This window comes from Megalobrama amblycephala, linkage group LG18 (genome assembly GCF_018812025.1).
Source record: "Megalobrama amblycephala isolate DHTTF-2021 linkage group LG18, ASM1881202v1, whole genome shotgun sequence".
NCBI lineage: Eukaryota > Metazoa > Chordata > Actinopteri > Cypriniformes > Xenocyprididae > Megalobrama > Megalobrama amblycephala.
Window position 1 is genome coordinate 15,556,624 of NC_063061.1, and position 20,309 is coordinate 15,576,932.

Consider the following 20,309-nt stretch of genomic DNA (forward strand, 5'->3'; position numbering starts at 1 on the left):
GCCCACTCCAGCCCGAGAGTCCGCTCCAGAGTCCGTTCCAGCCCGTGAGCCCAGGCGTCCGCTCAAAAGCCCTTTCCAGCCCATGAGGCCGCTGTACTGCCTACAGAGGAGGTAGGCACAGAGCCACCGCCTCACCCACGCAAGAGGAGGAAGAAGGCTTCTTCCATCTCTCAAGGCCCGGAGGCCTTCCCAGAGCCCGTGGTAGGCCTGGAGACCACCCCAGAGGCCATTCTTGCGCTTCCCAAGCGCCTTGCCCTGCTGGCGCCGCCCAGGCCATCTGCCCTGCTGAAGCCCACCTGGTCAGTTACTCCAGCAGGGGGTACTGTCATGATCACCAGTTGGAGTGCCCTATTTGGCCACCAGAGGGCACTCCAACACGGACTATTGTTTACCACTCGGACTACATTGCCCATAACCCACTTCCCGGACTCATTAGCACTTCATTGCACCCAGCTGTTTTGTATCATGTTATTAGTGTCTGTCTGTTTATACTGAGTTTGTTTGTTTTATTTACGGTCACTGGTTTCTCTGTTCTGTTTTCTTTGTTTTGTATGGACTGTTCTCTGGATTTTTTTTTTTTTTTGACCCTGCCTGTTTGGATTACGAGTTTGGATTACCCCATTAAAGCTGCATATGGATCTTACCTTCTTGTCTTTGTGCCATACATGACACAAATAATGAAGCCTTGGTGAGCAGAAGAGACTTCTTTTAAAAACATTAAAAAATCTTACTGTTCAAAAACTTTTGACCGGTAGTGTATAATGATTATTTTGTTCTGTGTGCTGGGAAATTGATTCTCTTTATTTGAATTAAGGTTAAACATTGACCACTGAATGTAAATAAAATCCACTAGCTGAACCCACTATAAAGATGGCCCTCAGTCCATTTGCTTCAGTGTTTTTTAATCTCATCTGAAGAATTGGAATAAACAGCATGGAGCGTAAGCAGTTGAACTGGTTAATGCTTGCAATGATATGTCCTCTTGTCACAGGCAAGTGTTTTTGCTTAATCAAGATAAATACATTTCTGACTTTAGAGACAAAATGTCTTTCAGCATGAAAGGAATATATTAAAATGAAAGTACTTTTAAAGACTTACTTTTAAAAGGTTTAATTTCACCAGGGCTGCATTTATTTGATCAAAAATACAGTTAACTCTAATTCTGTGAACGATTATTACAATTTAAATTAACTGGTTTCTGTTGAAATATATTTTAAAATATAATTTATTCCTGTGATGGCAAAGCTGAATTTTCAACATCATTACTCCAGTGTTCAGTGTCACATGATCATTCAGAAATCATTCTAATATGCTGATTTGGTGTTAAACAAACATTTCTTATTATTAATGTTGAACATTTGCGCTGCTTAATATTTTTGTGGAAACTGATTTTTTTTTAATGATTCTTTGATGAATAGAATGTTCACTGGCATCATGTTCAGTGTATCATGTTTTCCACAAGAAAAAAAATACATAAGCAGCTAAACCTGTTTTCAACATTCACAATAAAAAGAAATGATCTTAGAATGATTTCTGAAGGATCATGAGACACTAAAGTCTGCAGTAATGACTGCTGAAAATTCAGCTTTGTCATCACAGGAGTAAATTACATTTTAAAATATATTATAACAGAAACCAGCTAATTTAAATTGTAATAATATTTCACAGTATTACTGTTTTTACTGTATTTTTTGATCAAATAAATGCAGCCTTGGTAAGATTAAGAGACTGCTTTTATAAAAATTAAAAAACCTTAATGTTTCCAAATGTTTGACCTGCAGTGTGTATGTATGTATGTATGTATTTTATATATGAAGAGTTTCGTTGCAAAACATTTTTGTCAAAACATGTTTATTATTATGTTATCATGTTATTATTTTGTTTTATGATGCTACTTAGCTGTTTTTAAGTTATGAAGGTTTAAATCAAAACAAGCCAACTGCAGTTGAATTAATATTTATTGGAATGCACAACCAAAAAACACGATTTTTGAAAAATTAAAAAAAACGGAGTTATCTCGTTTTGCAACGAAACTCTTCATATATAGCTGTCAAGTGATCAATAAAATTTATTTTTTCTGCAAAATGAAACCGCAACAAAAGTAATTTTTGTAAATTTTGTTGTGACCTCCTTCAATGATCTGATTGTTTCTACTATAGGTGCTTCATCCTCCATGTCCAAAAGATATGGATCATGTCCCGAGGAGAATCTAGACATTACTGGAGGGAGCTTTGTTCTTTCTAATGGCTTTTCAGACAGGAGTTTTCTAAGATACATCTGTCCGGATGGATATTATCCATCGGTTCAGTCACGTCGTTGTCAATATGGACTCTGGACCCCAAAGACCAGCACCCAAAAAAACCCAGAGTGCAAAAGTAAGAAACATGACATTATCATGTGTCATTATATCATGAATAAATCCTGGACTTATTTATTTTGAAGCAGAGTTACGTCTTTTTTTCTTTTTTTTTTTTTTTTTCTTTTTTTTATCTGAGGCTGCTTCAAAACATCTCTTCTACCAAATGTGCTTATTTATGCTTTTATTCTAGAGGTCACATGTCCCAATCCTCGTGTTTTGAAGAATGGACAGGTGACCCCATATAAAGAGAGGTACTATGTAAATGACACAACCACCTACTCGTGTCATTCTGATTATAAGTTCCGTGGCTCTGCGGTCCGTGTTTGCAAACCTAATGGGAAGTGGAGTGGAAGCACACCAATTTGTGGACATGACTGTGAGTAATTGACATTATTTTCAGCAGTTTAACTAATCAAATTCAACTTTTCAATTTAATTCACATTCATTTGTATAGCGCTTTTCACAATACATATCGTTTAAGCAGCTTTACAGAGAATGCATGTCAACAGTACAATTTAGAGAATGCAGTTAGCTAATAATGTAATAATTTCAATTAATTTAAAATGTTAAACTGTTAGCAGTTTAATTGAAGGTAGAAGCAATGAGCTCCTGTAAATAATGAATTACATATTAACAATAATTAGGATATATAGAAATTTGGAAATGTGCATGTTGATCCAGATGTTGCGTCATCTGAAGTCCTCGCAGAAGTTGGTGCCGACAGGTGTCCGAGGTAAAACAGAAAAGTAAATGGAGAATAATTAGTGTAGCTGCTGTTTATAACATTAATCAAAGATGGTTATGTGCAAACTCATTGGATATAAAAATGCAAATTTAGTTCCTGGTATAATATCTCCTGCAAGTTAAATCCATAGCAGAGTCCTTGGGTTTAGCTTAAAAAACTTTGTACTGATGTGTATTTTGTTGTGTTTTTATCTGATCTGAGTTCAACACAGTTTTAGCAGAAATTTCTCTTCATGCATCTGACTAGGTCTACAGATCTTCACTTCCATTTGTCTCTTTGTTACTTTCTCACAGCTGATCACTGCCCTGATCCTGGCATTCCCCCTGGTAGCAGTCGAACAGGCCACATGTTTAATATTAATGACAAAGTCACGTACCGCTGTGACAGTTCATTGACCTTGATTGGTTCCAAAGAGCGAGTGTGTCAGCATGGTGGCCAGTGGTCAGGGACAGAGCCACAGTGTTATGGTGAGTCTTCTAATAGCTACAAGTTCCAAAATGATGTGCCTTGTATGGACTTGTGTTCTCAAAAATAATAGATTTTGCTTTTGAAATGTGGCTTTTCTGGATAATGCACCTATAATGTTGTTGTGTAAATACTGTACAGCGGATTTCACATACGACACCCCAGAGGAAGCGTCAGAAGCTTTCAGCAGTGCTCTAAAGTCAAATCTAGCAGTTTCTCAACAGTATGAAGAAGAAGGTACCTTTGTGTGACTTTAAGCCTCAATCATATATATACATTATATGCACACATTCTTCATTGCCATTGATAATTGAAAAACAATCAGAAAACAATCATATCAACAAATTTAAACGTGAGTGCCTTGTTCTTTCTGTCTTCAGATCAGCATGGGAAGAAAATAACTTTGGATCAGGGTGGAAAACTTGATATCTACATTGCTGTGGATGCATCTGATAGCATCGATGAGGAGGATTTTAACAAGGCAAAAAGCATAGTTAAAAAGCTAATAGAGAAGGTATGTCCCCCAGAGGTTTCTGTAGTGAAGTTGAAGCAGTAATTTAATTGCTGTTAATTTTGATGTTAAAGGTTCTGGAAAAATTCATCAGTAAAAATACAGATATTTCAAAATAAGCATTACCATTGTGATGCTTTCAATAGTGAACTTGACTTTCAACCTCCACATCTTTGTCGGAAGCCTCCAATATGAGCCTTAAAGGGTTAGTTCACCCAAAATGACAATTCTTTCATTAATTACTCACCCTCATGTCGTTCCACACCAGTAAGTCTTTTGTTCATCTTTGGAACACAAACGAATATCTTTTTTGATGACTCACGAGTTCAAATGTACATATAATTCACTAAAATAAAAGTTATGCTTATTTGGCTTGCTGTCCGGGGGAAGGGCTCCGAGCTCTGAGTATTGGCCCGAACCCAGAGTACTCCCCCAAAAAACTTTGCTTCCTCTGACGGGATCATACATCGCCAGGCAGATGGGCCCAACCAGCCGATAGACGGGGAGTGCGTGATTTGGAGTGCCTGATCGGGAGGGCTGTGACTACATTCGACGGGAGACCAATGCTCACAGTGTCGAATGGGTGAGCCCTACCGACCAAAAGACGAGGGGCGGCGTGATTCAGGAACGACCGACCGAAGGGACCCACTTAGCTTCCGACAGGAGCGGCTCCCGGCAATGGGTGAGTGGGTCCTATTGGTTGATGCCGGGGTGAAAAGAATTGTAATGGCCAACCAGGAGAGCTCTAACAGCATCCGATGGGAGACCAATGCTCGCGGCATCGGGCGGGTAAGCCACACCGGATGAGGAAAGATAAGTGCTGACTGAGAGGGTCTCGTGGGAGACCAATGCTCTAGGGAGAGACAAATGCTCTACGAGGAGACCAACGCTCTAGGGAGATACCAAGATCGATACTCGTGGCATTGGATGGGTAAGCCTCGCTGGACTGTTTTTATGTCAAACTGGTTGGTCCTGATGTAGCTGCTCAGATGCAGAAAGATTGACTAGAAAAGTTTTGCAACATTTGAAGCACCTGGGCGGGAGAACTCTGGCAGCATTCGACAGGAGTTCGAAACTCACAGTGCCGGACGGAAAAAGTTAACTGTTGCACATGGGCACATTGAGCCATGCAAAACAAAAGACTGGAAAAATTATCTGGTGGGATGCCAAGATGGGGTGACAGCCTCCCATCTTCTAACGTGTGGATCAAAAAACGCAAGGGAGAGGAGATGTGAGATGAAAGGGCAGACTTGTGTGTTCGCTCAACGCTGCTGCCTGCTGTCTGACCTACGTTTGGAGCTTCGTGGAGTTTATCCTAAATCCTTCTCTTTATTCCTATTCACATAATATAACTTTCTTATTTTTCACTAGATTACCTATTGCATAGTATTACTAAACGGAACGATTTATTACTAGTAATCTACCAGCGTAATCACCTAGTGTTAGCCATAGCCCGCTAGCCTGCTAGCTACCGTCTACTTTCTTTTTTCCTCTAAACCAACCTTCCTTGTCGATTTAATGGCGGATTTATCCGATGTATGTTATTCTGATCTGTCCTCGCCAGATCGGGAAGCTGTGGAGACGTTGCTGCCCGGCATTCATCGATCCACCGCGAGGTACAGCGTCCCGCACATCACCCTTGCCCCAGGCACCGGCAAGCGACCGAGACATCCAGCCAGCGAGTCCCGTGTGCGTTGCAGTTTTTCGGACGGCGTTCATCAAACACACGGTCAGTCATGTCCGACGATTATCATGTGTATTAAATGTAACATGTACAGCTTAGCTCTTTCTGTCAGCAGTGAGACTTACACATGTGATAAATGCAGGGATATTGTCAGGCTGACAGAGAGAATCTCAGAATTAGAGACACGCATCCAAACTTTAATTGAGGATAGTGAGAATGAAAGGGCCTTAGATACTGCTTTGGATGCGACTAGCCTAGTAAACACTGCACATTCGGTTCCGGTTGTAGAAGCCACGCAGCAGGCTAACTGGGTGACTGTGAGGCGGCATAGTGGCAAGAACAAACACCACTCTTCCGTTCCGATTAGAACATCAAACAGGTTCTCCCCACTCAGTGACGCACCCACTGAGAATCCTGTTGAAAGTGCCCTAGTTATTGGCGATTCTATTACACGGAACGTGAAAATAGAGACACCAGCCACCATAGTCACATGTTTGCCGGGGGCCAGAGCACCTGACATCAAAGCAAATTTAAAAGTGCTGGCTAATGCTAAACGTAAATATTCTAAAATCATTATCCACGTCGGCACAAATGATGTTCGACTTCGCCAGTCGGAGATCACTAAAATTAACATTAAAGAGGTGTGTGAACTCGCAAATTCAATGTCGGCAGAAGTAATTTGTTCTGGCCCTCTTCCTGTTCGTCGGAGTGATGAGATAGTTAGCAGGTTATCATCACTCAATGGCTGGCTGTCTAAGTGGTGTCCGCAGAATAATATAGGTTTCATAGACAATTGGAAAAGCTTTTGGGACAGACCTGATCTGTTGAAAAGAGATGGTATTCATCCCTCCCGGGATGGTGCTGCTCTTCTATCTAGAAATTTGGCAAATAGTCTTAGAGCTAAACCATGACAAACCAGGGCCCAGATCAGGACGCAGACAAACTGGCTAAACCGACCGTCTGCTAGCCGCCTCACGTCACAGAACTCAGATAATTCACAGCACATAGAAACACTTTCACCTAGATATTATCACATAGAGACTGTGTCTGTACCTCGAACTAGTAAATACAAAAAACTTCCGAAACCTTTTAAGGGTAAAAATTTAATTGATGTTCAAAAAATGAAAATCACAGATAAATCAGATAAACAAATGATAAAGCTTGGGTAACTGAATATTAGATCTATTTCTTCAAAAGCACTTATTGTAAATGAAATTATCACAGACAATAAACTAGACTTGCTGTGTTTGACAGAAACCTGGCTAAAACCAGACGATTACATTACTTTAAATGAATCTAGTCCTCAAGGTTATGATTATCGACACAATCCTCGACAGAAAGGCAAAGGGGGAGGTGTTGCTGTAATTTATAGTAATATATTCAGAATCATTCAAAAGAATTTCAAATATAATTCCTTTGAAGTGATGGTGCTTTATGTAACATTATGTAAGTTGACATTTGTGCTGGCTACTGTATACAGGCCACCAGGGCACCATACTGACTTTATCAAAGAATTTGCTGATTTTCTATCAGAGTTAGTACTGGCTGCGGATAAAGTCCTTGTTGTTGGTGATTTTAATATCCATGTAGATAATAATAAAGACGCATTTGGATTGGCATTTGCAGACATTTTAAACTCTATTGGAGTTAGACAACACGTGTCAGGACCCACTCATTGTCGTAATCATACCTTAGATCTAATCCTGTCGCATGGAATTGATATTGATGCTGTTGAAATCCTACCGCAGAGCGATGATATATCAGATCATTATTTAGTCTCGTGTATAATACAATTAGCCAAGGCTACAAAACCACCACCCAGCCATAAATATTGTAGAACCATCACGTCTACCACTAAAGATTGCTTTATAAATAATCTCCCCGAGCAGTTTCATCGCCTTAGTATACCTGACAACTTAGAAGAACTCGATGCTGCAACAGAAACTATTGGCTCTCTCTTTTCCAGCACATTAGATGCAGTCGCTCCTTTACGTCTAAAGAAGATTAAGGAAACTAATCCAACGCCGTGGTATGATGAGCACACTCGGGCTCTAAAACGAGCTGTTAGAAAAGCTGAACGTAGTTGGAAGAAAACAAAACTAGAAGTTTTTCGCCTTTCGTGGAAAGAAAAAATGATTGAGTACAGAACGGCTATAAGAAATGCTAGATCTACTTATTTTTCAAATCTCTTAATAGAAAACAAACATAATCCTAGGTATTTATTTGACACAGTGGCTAAATTAACTAGAAACAGAGATTCAACTGCTGACGTTTCCATAGAGCACAGCAGTAATGACTTTATGAACTTCTTTACTTGCAAGATTGATAATATTAGAGAGAAAATTAAAAACATGCAACCGTCTACAGTTTCGCTTCAGACAGTGCACTGTAGTGTCCCTGAGGTAAAACTAGAATCATTCGCCGCTATAGGAGAGGAAGAATTATCTAAACTTATCAAATCATCAAAATCAACGACATGTATGTTAGACCCAATGCCGACTAAACTACTGAAAGAAATGCTTCCAGAGGTCGTAGGTCCACTTCTTGATATAATTAATTCATCGTTAACACTAGGATACGTGCCAAAAACCTTTAAGCAGGCTATTATTAAACCTCTTATTAAAAAACCTCAACTAGATCCGAGAGATTTAGTAAATTACAGGCCAATCTCGAATCTACCTTTTCTGTCAAAGATACTAGAAAAGGCAGTTTCATCACAACTGTGCTCCTTTTTAGAAAGAAATGGAATCTGTGAGGATTTCCAGTCAGGATTTAGACCGTACCATAGTACTGAGACTGCTCTCGTTAGAGTTACAAACGATCTACTCTTATCATCCGATCGTGGCTGTATTTCTCTATTAGTGTTATTAGATCTCAGTGCTGCTTTTGACACTATCGATCACAACATTCTTTTAAAAAGACTTGAAAACTATATTGGCATTAGTGGAATTGCTTTGGCATGGTTCAAATCGTACTTATCTGACCGTTATCAGTCTGTAATAATTAATGAAGAGATGTCGTATCGATCACAGGTTCAGTATGGAGTACCACAAGGCTCAGTACTAGGACCGTTGCTTTTCACTCTGTACATGCTGCCCTTAGGAGAGATAATTAGGAAGCATGGTGTTAGTTTTCACTGCTACGCTGACGATACTCAGCTCTATATTTCCTCGCGCCCTGACGAAACCTACAAATTCACAAAACTAACAGAATGCATAGCTGACATTAAAAACTGGATGACAAGAAATTTCTTATTATTAAATTCAGAAAAAACTGATATCCTAATCTTTGGACCAAAAACTTCCTCACGAAAAAACCTTGAATACTCTCTAACACTTGACGGGTGCTCCATTAAATCTTCGTCCTCAGTTAGGAACTTGGGTGTGCTCTTCGATACCAATCTTTCATTTGAAAGTCATGTTTCTAGTATCTGTAAAACCGCCTTCTTCCATCTAAAAAATATATCTAAATTACGACATATGCTCTCAATGACAAATGCGGAACAGTTGATTCATGCATTCATGACCTCAAGACTAGATTATTGTAACGCTCTACTGGGTGGTTGTTCTGCTCGGCTTTTAAACAGACTACAGTTGGTCCAAAATGCGGCAGCTAGAGTTCTTACTAGAACCAGAAAGTATGACCATATTAGCCCAGTTCTGTCAACATTACATTGGCTCCCTATTAAACATCGTATAGATTTTAAAATCTTGCTACTTACTTATAAAGCACTAAATGGTTTAGCTCCCCAGTACCTAAGTGAGCTCTTAATGCATTATAGTCCTTCACGTTTATTGCGATCTCAGAATTCAGGCCAGTTGATAATACCCAGAATATCAAAATCAACTGAAGGCGGCAGATCCTTTTCCTATTTAGCACCTAAACTCTGGAACAATCTTCCTAGCATTGTTCGGGAAGCAGACACACTCTGTCAGTTTAAATCTAGACTAAAAACACATCTCTTTGCTCTTGCATACACATAACACATTATCAATACATTAACATTTTTCAAATCCGTTAAAGGATTGTTACGCTGCAATAATTAGGTCGGCCGGAACCGAGAACATTTCCTATAACACTAGATATACCTGTACGTCAGAATAAGAATGGCATCTACACTAATATCTGTCTCTCTGCTTATCCCGAGGTTTTCCGGGTGCTGGATCCAGGCTGTATCCAGAACAGATGGAGAACCTGTGTCTGGACCTGACTACAACGCAGCCCAGGAGACAATGGGCCTACAGATCCAGTTCTGGCTGCATAGATTTTTAAATCCCCGTATCCGCTTACAAATATATATATATATATAATCTATTTTTAATCTCTATAATAAAAATGTATAATTCAGATTTTGATCTCCATATCCATTTACATATATTATATATATCTTCCAAGGGGTTTTTTCCCTCCTAGGACTTTTTTCCCACGCTGGGTTTTCTCCTAGGGGGTTTTTTCCACCCCTGGGAGTCAGCCGACATTGGCTTAATGTAGCACCATCTTGTATATGTTACATATTACCACGCTTGTTTGTACAGCTTATTTTTAACCACTTCCCTTTTTTTTTCTGTGCTTCTAATATGTAAAGCTGCTTTGAAACAATTACCAATTGTAAAAGCGCTATATAAATAAATTTGACTTGACTGACTTGACTTGTGGGAATAAACACATTGTGAAGTTTAGTGGCTGAGCAAAGAAAGCAACTAGCGTTTAGAACAGTTTAGATTGTCTAGGAAGTTGGACACAACCAGAAATATCTTATCGATTTTTCCTTGTGCAGTGAGGCTTGGAATAGGCTCCTGCGGGAGAGGAGGAGACAACACTGCTACTGCGGTGTAAGAACAGAGTAGGCTCCTGCGGGAGCGGGTGGGAAGACACTGCTGCAGCAGTGAGGTACAATATTTTCACTATTTTAGTGGATCGATGGTGTTAATTGAGGCATATGTGGTGAGCTTGTAGGATTGAGCAAGAGAACAAGCTGAAGCTGAAGAATTTGGTTGGTAAAATTCATTGAGCTTCTTTAATATGCAAGTGATTGGATTAGATATAGTCCTTAAAAGCTACTGATGACCAGCAACCAGGGTGTTTGAATCTGGTGCTGGAAGAGGCCTTGGTTCTTGGTTAGAGGCTGTGGTTCCTTGCCGCTGTCACCTCTGGCTTGCTTAGTGTGAGACACTTGATATTTAACATTTTTGATCTGCCTGCATCGACACCATTGTTTGCAAACTGAGCTGGATGATGACATCACTGTTTCCTCCAGAGTTGTTGTATAGATAAATGAACTAAGTGAATAACTAATGGTTTTTAAAACAGAATGAATCAATACTGAACTTACTTAAACTGGACAATGACACCATTTTCTTCTAGAGCTGCTGTGCAGCTAAAATTATTTTCCCGCTATCACTGTAAAGCTGACCCGACGCAACCTGTAAAAAGCGCTATAAAGGTGACTTGACTTGATTTGGTTGCTGCTCCTATGCGTCACAAATTACTTAAAGTTAATAGGTTGGGGTTGGGTCTGCCTTTGGATCCAGCGGCCTGGATTTCAGATAAAATCTGTGCTCTGATGTTGCTGGAGACCTTCATAAAACAAACGATCTAATAATATAACATGTAATACTGACACTTCATATATAATGGTATTAGATAATTTGTGAAATTGGTTGCCATTGGTTAATAAAATGTTTTTCATTTACACCTTTTTGACCGGCAGGCATCACTAGCCTGTGTGTGATGTTTAGAGCAAAACAGTGAATCGTTTTCTCCCATCACTAGGAGGAACCCTCTACTTGACAGTTTAATTTAATCAGTTATCTGAGTCTTTACATTACTTATCAGATACAGATTACTTAATTCAATACGCACATGTGTGTGGGAGTTATGAGACAGCCGCAACTTGTTTTAAACGATACAAAGACTGTTTAGTCGGTCATCATAACTTCTGGAGAAAAATAAAGCAGACACTGGACAAAGATGAATCTTTCTAGAACGCATGTGTCTAATACCTGCATTCACGCTATCAAATAGAGTATATTTTGAAAGGCTACGTGTTCGACTGTACACATACAATTCAATTCCCAGAAAATAAAAAAATTGTGGCACAATAAATTTAAAGATCTTAAAGGGTTACTTCACCCAAAATGAAATTTCTGTCATTACTCATCCTCATGTCATCTTAAAGGTCCCGTTCTTCGTGATCCCATATTTCAAACTTTAGTTAGTGTGTAATGTTGTTAGAGTATAAATAAAATCTGTAAAATTTTAAAGCTCAAAGTTCAATGCCAAGCGAGATATTTTATTTAACAGAAGTCGCCTACATCGAACGGCCAGTTTGGACTACATCCCTCTACTTCCTTCTTTAACCGGGTCTGATTCCGGCTCAAATTGATAGGGTAAAATTAAAGACATGTTTACGATAACACTGAGCGCGTGCATCTCCACGTTATGGTAAGAGGCGTGACCTTTCCGGGCAAGGTTCGCTAAACTGCTGTCGAATCACAACACAGGAACCGCTGGCACAATCAGAACTCGTTACGTATTTCTGAAGGAGGGACTTCATAGAACAAGGAAGTCATCAGCCCGTTTTTATGACAGTGGAAACAGCGGTATACAGATAAGTAAATTATGTTAAAAATACTGTGTTTTTTTACATGCGAAACATGAACACATGTTATATTGCACACTATAAACACAATCAAAGCTTCAAAAAACCACGAAAAACGGGACCTTTAAACCCTTTGTTCATCTTTGGAACACAAATTAAGATATTTTTGATGAAATCCGAAGGGGTTTCTGAACCACACATAGGCAGCAACGTTACTGCACCTTTTGAGATCCAGAAAGGTAGTAAAGACATTGTTAAAATAGTCAATGTGACTACAGTGGTTCAACCTTAATGTTATGCAGGGACGAGAATACTTTTGTGCGCAAAAACTAAACAAAAATAACGACTTTATTTAACAGTTTTGAACTGTTGTCATATGCATTTGAAGTAGTGAACGCTGTGTAAGCTTCCGTGTTTCAGTCCGAACTCAGTATTTGGCTGATGCTGACGCAAGAGCTGTCCAATAATGAGTCACCGGTCTGACGTAGAACACGGGAGCCTACACTGCATTCACTACATCAACTGCGTATAACAACAGTTCACATTGTTAAATAAAGTCATTATTTTCTTTTTGCACACAAAAGTATTCTCGTCGCTTCATAACATTAAGGTTGAACCACTGTAGTAACGTTGACTATTTTAACAATGTCTTTACTACCTTTCTGGATCTCAAAAGGTGCAATGACATTGCTGCCTATGTATGGTTCAGAAACCCCTTCGGATTTCATCAAAAATATCTTAATTTGTGTTCCGAAGATGAACGAAGGTCTTACGGTTTTGGGACGACATTACGGTGAGTACTTAATGACAGGAATTTAATTTTTGGGTGAACTAACCCTTTAATGAAAATCCTGTTTCACATTATAAAAGTAAAATGCATATGGCATTTCATGTGAACTCCGTATGTATTCATGCTATCGTTAACATCTTGCTATTTTGTTGTTCATGCTATCATTAATGCTAACATTTATATCCAGCATTTTAATTGGATAACAGACAGATGTTGCTTTCAACTCAGATTTCTTAATGCTCTTTCCCAAAAGATTAGTTATTATCAGGTCTCCCCAAACTATGAGATCCTGGTGTTTGCTATGGATGTTACACGGATAATCTCTATGATGGACTTTAAAAAAAATAAAGATGCAAGAAACCTAACGCAGGTTTTTGAAAATCTGGACAGTTTTACATATGACGGTAAGTATGAGTCTTATTGTATATATTGATACAGTCAGATTTAGAGATGATTATTACAGAAAAATGTACCATGTCATAATTGTACATTTAGGGGTACAGCAACTTGTTACAGGGGCAATATCCTCAAAAAGTTATAATAGGCACCCTTTAGGTACTGATATATACCTTTAAGATACTAATAGACACACTAAAACAATGTATAATGATGTTGCTTTTGGGAGTTTTACCCAAGTGACAAGCTGTTGTACCCATAAAGGTATATGTATCAGTCTAGACTAACTTCAGGAAAATATATTTGTACATTTCTGTCCAATATAGAGTAAAAATCAAACAAATCATATATACTTTTTTTTAAAAAAAAAAATCCCAAATCATGTTCTAATTTAGATTGATTTAGATTTAATATAGTCACTTGTTTTTGGAATCAGAAAATGTTTTGCATTAACTTGCTGATTGTAATATTTGTTTGTGGTGTTTTTGTAACAGATAGAGGTGATCGAACAGGTACCAATATCGCTAAAGCTTATTCAACCATTTTAGACAGCATGAAAATAGAGGAGCTCACCGATCCAAAGGGCTTCCTTGAGACCCAACATGTCATCATTATGTTCACTGATGGTATTTACATGCATCTATTCCATTCATAGTTTGCTTTTAATATTATATACCTACAAGTAATTTTTGATCTTGTTTTTTTGGTCCCCATGAGAAAGAAAAGAGCCTAAATTACACTAAATTATGTTTTTTGAAAATCTAAAAATGCAGAAAGGTTTCTGTGATGGTTGTGTTTAGGGGTAGGGTTAGAGGGTTAGTTCACCCAAAAATACTGTCATTATTTGCTCACTCTCATGTCGTTATAAACCCATAAGACTTTTGTTAATTTTCTAAACACAAATGAAGATCTTTTTGATGAAATCTGAGAGCTTTAGACAGCTATGCAACTACCACTTTGATGCTTCAAAAAGTTAATAAAGAGATCGTAAAACTAATCCATATGAACAGAGTGGTTTAGTCCAAATTTTCTGAAGAGACTCGACTGTTTTATATGATGAACAGACTGAATTTAGGCTATTATACACATATAAACATTAATCAGCAAACATAATCAGAAGCTCTACCGAACCTGCTTGATGCTCAAACATGCTGCGTAACGCACAAGAATGAACCTCACTGGTTTTCACACATTGAGTGAACATGCTTGAGCTTCTATTTACCATAACTGATGTATGAGTTAATGAATGTTTAACGTGAATCAAAGCCTAAATTCAATCTGTTCATCATATAAAGTGATCATGTCTCTTCAGACAATTTGGACTGAACTGCTGAAATCATATGGATTAGTTTTACAATCTCTTTATGAACTTTTTAAAGCATCAAAGTTTCAGTTGCGTAGCTGTCTATGGAGAGTACAGAAAGCTCTCCGATTAAAAAAAGATCTTACTTTGTGTTCCAAAGATGAACAAAAGTCTTACAGGTGTGGAACGACATGAGGGTGAGTAATTAATGACAGAATTTTTCATTTTTGGGTGAACTAACCCAAAGGGATTGGATATACACTTTCTACAGTATAAGAATCACTATGTCTATGGAAAGTCTCCATAAACATGAAAACCCAAAAGGTATTTAGTCATAAATTAGAGATCAACTTTGAAGCAAATATTCACTACAACTGATCTCATCTTGCTTCGTAGGTCAAGCAAACATGGGGGGGAATCCTATACCTAAAGTGAACCAGATCAAACATCTTGTCATCAAAAATGATCCAAAGCGAGAGAAGAAACTTGGTGAGCAATGAATTTTATTAATCATAATTATTAAATCAAACATTTAGGACTAGTAGTATTTTTCAAAATTGTCTCATTTTACAAGCAGTATCATCAGGGATTGCACATATTGATTTAGAAGACTTTTGATATTGATATTGATATTTGATATTGATATGAATGTGTCCTCTCTTTCCAGATCTTTATGTATTTGGAGTTGGAGATGTATATAAGGATGACATAAATGGCTTGGTGTCACAGAGGGACGAAGAAAAACATTTCTTTATGCTTCCAGACTTGGACGAGGTGCAGAAGACGTTTGACAGCATGATTGGTACTGTAGCTATAATTTATAGATTTAATAGATATACATTTTTTAGACATAATATTTATTGATTTATAGATATAAATCTCTTTCCTGTTCAATTCAGACACAGTGCATTTAGATGTGTCATAGCAGACTTGACTCCATTGATGGAAAATGTCAATAATTCGTGTGTGTGTGTGTGTGTGTGTGTGTGTGTGTGTGTGTGTGTGTGTGTGTGTGTGTGTGAGAGAATGCATTAGTTTGAAAATGTGGAATGGACAATTAGATTTTGTGAATGAGATTTTCTTCAGGTGAATGAATGTTGACAGAATAAACTGACTTAAGGAACTTCTAGTTCTTATCATGTAATGAGTGATTGTTCTTATGTACCTGCTTCCTTACACAGATGAGAGCACCAGTGTAGGATTGTGTGGGATTCATCAAGACTATGATGGAGATAATAAACGACGTGCATATCCCTGGTTGGCACAGATCAATGTTGCTGTGAGCATAACCTTTTTCATCATATGTATATTATTATTATTATTATTATTATTATTATTATTATTATTATTGTTATTATGATGATAGATAGATAGATTGATAGATATTATATGGCTAAAGAGATGAAGCATGACAACATTTTCTTCTCTGCTCTTCATGTAGCGTCCTCCACAAGGTTCAAACTGCATGGGGTCATTAGTTACCTCAAGTTTCATCTTGACAGCAGCTCACTGCTTTAAAGAGGGAGACGAAGCTGATAAGATAACAGTTACTCTGGAAAAAGGCCTGGGTAATGTTGTGTCCTGAACTGAAACATCCATATTATCAGAGCGATTAATGTAGAAAATGTGTTACAGCATAAATCTCATCAATGATGTTTACTTATCCTTTTGCAGCTGTAAGAGTGGAAAAATACATTCTTCATCCTGACTATGATATCACAGCAAAACAGCATATGGGAATAAAGGAAAATTATGAATTTGATGTAGCTCTTATAAAGCTGGAAAAAGCTGTTACGATGAGTGTTAATCTACGGTGAGTATGTAACTTGATGTTACCTTATTAAGAATAATAATAAAAAGCTGAATTAATTAAAGAACATCATGTGTATCTCTGTACAGACCAATCTGTGTCCCCTGCACCAGAGAAACCAATGGAGCTCTGAAACTTTCAGACAGTGACGGGACGTGTAAAAAACATGGTAAAGTACCAGATAAGATATCTGCCAGACATGCTGCATGCAGAACCATATCAAAATGTTTGACACATTAATAATTAAATGTCGATGTATTAAACATGTGACACTGCTTATACAATGAAACATACCAAACATAAAATGTCATACATTTTTCTCCATGCATTTGTTACAGAGGAATTACTAATGAGCAACGAACTTGTGGAAGCTTCTTTTACATCTAAAATGGAGTTCACTACTGATGCACCACGAAAAATAAGAAACATCACAATCAAGCGTGGAAAATATGTAATGATTTTATTTTTATTTCTAATCTGATATGTAGTTTACATTTAAAAAGTAACAAATTCTCCAGTGAATTATGAGTCATCAGTTTTTCTAAGATTGTATATCTAGAAGAGAGAGGCTGTACATTTTAAATATATGTAATATATTTTCTAAAAGCAAATTTTGTCAAGGTTTACAAGAGTATGAAAAACTAAAAGCAACAAAACTTTAATTTTGATTATATGGGACCTTTAAAATGTCACAAAGCTCATATACTGCACAATCATATGCTAGCACTTGAAATTCATTTAGCCATTTAACATTAATTATGTGCAACATCAACATGCAACACAAAACTTCTGAAAACAATAGACCCTCTTATCGATATAAAAAAAAAAAATCATCCACAACAATCTAAGAAAACTTCTTGGTGTACTTATTCTTTAGCGGGATGCTTGTGTTGAAGATGCAAAAAAAGTACCAGGAATCAACGTGACAAACGCAAAGGATGTAGTTACAGACAATTTTCTGTGCAGTGGTGGTACTGAACCAAAAACAGATGATATTGCCTGCAAAGGTATGTTTGATTTTTGCCATTGTGACAGCAGCTTATATTTGGCTCTGATCTACCATTTAGGTCATAACATTTGTTGATAACTTTTTATTCATTAGAGATCTGAAATTAATTTATATAATTGTTATATAGTTCCTTGTGTCTACATGTCATTTTGCAATAGGTGAAACAGGAGGGGCCACTTATGTGAATAAAAAAGATCGACTGATTCAGGTGAGATTTCCATTTCCTTTTGTAAACAGTATTGGTCATGTGGCTCATATAAAATGGCTCTTCAGGGAGTGGGCAACATTAATAGAGGCGTGACCTATAGTGAACTCCTTCATGAAGGGCTCTTCAACAAGTTAGCAAATAGGAACATGCCATTCTCTCTTCAAGGAAGTAATTTTACCATTTATGGTCATGTGACCCAGTTCTTGCATTTCATTTGAACGTTAATTGGCAGGAGAGTCTGAGTTAATATAAACAGAATAATTTAAATAAGTTAATAGTAGAACTGTTGTTGTTACGTGACTAATTGCAGGGTCCAAAGGAAAGATGGCAAGTTGAAGAGCAGAGAGGAAACTCTCACACAGACACACATATAAAAAACAATGGGATGTTCACTTCAATTGGAATTTGCCCAAAGTGTGTTACAGGGTAAATTTAAGAATTTTCTAGAAAGAAGATGAGAACTAGGAACATTTTTTTAATATCTTTAAAATCTTTGATAGGTTGGTGTCTTAAGCTGGGGAGTGAAGGACCTCTGCTCAAAAAGAAACCCAGACCCCCTTTCACAAGCACACACCAGAGATTACCATGCAAATCTTTTCAGTGAGAAGATACAGTCATTCCTTAAAGAGCACCTAGGAAATGACAATATAGATCACCCTCTGTCATTTTTCTGATTGTTTTAGCAGACTGAAACTGTGTGAGAGCAATTTGATAAAACACTTTGATTCATTTTCATTGATACAGTATATTAAGGCGAGACACCACAGGTGAATAGGGTAAAAAAATTAACTAATAGATATCGCCATATATCCCCAGCTGGTTGATTACATTAAAAATTGCAAACATTTTTTGTATTACAAGTTTTCTAAAATGTTATGTTTAAATATGCAAATAAGGCATTATCTAATTAAATATGTGCTAATTTGCATACATTTCTAGAACAAAAATCTGAATATTGGATGAAGTCAGCTTCAAAATTCTCATTGAATTTTTTTGGATGTATTACATTAAAAGGTTTTTACAGAGGGAATTTTGGATATCTCATTTTATCACTCCATAAATCAGAAAATACTATCAACAGCCAGAAAAAAAATAATTGTCACCATTTTTTTAGGAATAAAATATTGTATAAAATTCGGCAAATTACGTGTCAACAAATCCCTCTGTAAAAACCTTCAGAATATAGATAGGAATAAAACTGTAAAGTTTGATGTAAGTTCTGCTGAAGTGGATATTTCTGACTGAGAGCAGGAGAAAAAAAACTCATTTTGAGAAAATGGCCTTTAAAGATATTTACTGTAATTGAAATCTATAGACGCAAATAGATAAAGTGCTATAAAACATACACTTAAAAGTGTATTTTGGATGTTTTCTTTCCACTAAGTGTTTTTGCCTGTAGTGTCCTCCTTAAGACAATTTAAAATCCAATAGCTGGTCTTTGTTAAAAATGAATCCAGTTTATCATCAAATGTGTTAGCACACACACATGACTTGATGTAATATTGTTTGTACACTGCTCTGATTATAAGCTATTTTTTAAATAACCAATCTTCCTTATTATTGCATTGACATCTGTAATGAGCAGCACACATCAAGATGACAAAGTCAATTTATATTCTGAAAATTATATTCTATTCTGACTTGCTGTACTACAATTCACAGTATGTTTCCTGTTTTGAGAATGATTACTGTCAGGAAATAAACACAGACAGAGGATCCAAGTGCAAGTATAACAATGTTTATTGACAGAATTCGCTGCACAATTACTTCACTCCAAATGGACAGACGTTGCAGAGACTGAGGCATGCAGAATCGGCGGCGTGCAGAGTGGTGATGAGATGGTGGTGACGCAGGGCTACAACGGGTATCAGAGACCAAGGATAATCCAGTCCAGAAAGCAGGGCACACAATGACATATCAGTAATCCAGGAACCAGGGAGAGACAGACAGAGAGCACGACACCAGGACAGTCTGCAACAAACTGACAAAGACCACATAAAGACACGCACAATATATAACAAAAAGTAACAAGACATGGCTGGCATCAGACCATATTGGGTGACGCCCACTTAATCATTCACTCACACACATACACACACAACAAGCACACGAGGGCGAGTAAGTGAATCCATGAACCGTGACAGATTACAATAAGTAATAAAAACCTTACAAGACTGCAGTTTCTGTAAGCAGTTCTAAATCAGCAATTTTAGGGATTTTTTTTTTCATTGAGCAGACAAGAACCATTGTTAAGATAACACATTTGTAACACACTTGTTAGGATGTCCCAAGTACATAAGCCATTCTGAGCAATTTTCAAACATGTTAGTGTGATTTAAACATCCTCTTCAACCATCTCAAAATAGTGTGTGCAAATTCACTCATTCATTGTCAGATGAAGCTTTCATTAATTCTTTTTCTTTGCCTG

General features: G+C 37.4%; 1 protein-coding gene across 1 annotated transcript; it reads left to right on the forward strand.

The window, feature by feature from the left end:
* Nucleotides 1-845: 845 nt before the first annotated feature.
* On the forward strand, nt 846-19,602 carry LOC125252217 (complement factor B-like). Its single transcript, XM_048165350.1, has 18 exons — nt 846-991; nt 2,160-2,375; nt 2,550-2,735; nt 3,398-3,571; nt 3,711-3,806; nt 3,950-4,083; nt 13,409-13,559; nt 14,046-14,177; nt 15,251-15,343; nt 15,522-15,656; nt 16,036-16,133; nt 16,296-16,422; nt 16,529-16,667; nt 16,754-16,833; nt 17,003-17,115; nt 17,542-17,671; nt 17,832-17,881; nt 18,382-19,602. The coding sequence occupies exons 1-18, from the start codon at nt 934-936 to the stop codon at nt 18,553-18,555; spliced, it is 2,286 nt and encodes a 761-aa protein (XP_048021307.1). The 5' UTR covers nt 846-933; the 3' UTR covers nt 18,556-19,602.
* The last annotated feature ends 707 nt before the right edge of the window (nt 19,603-20,309 follow it).

What these genes read in the sequence shown, in the direction of transcription:
- LOC125252217 (XM_048165350.1), top strand. Translation starts at nt 934, where the DNA reads ATGGAGCGTAAGCAGTTGAACTGGTTAATGCTTGCAATGATATGTCCT. An exon ending in GATATGTCCTCTTGTCACAG is followed by an intron (nt 992 to 2,159) that starts GCAAGTGTTTTT and finishes TTTCTACTATAG; the next exon opens with GTGCTTCATCCTCCATGTCC. An exon ending in ACGATGAGTGTTAATCTACG is followed by an intron (nt 16,668 to 16,753) that starts GTGAGTATGTAA and finishes ATCTCTGTACAG; the next exon opens with ACCAATCTGTGTCCCCTGCA.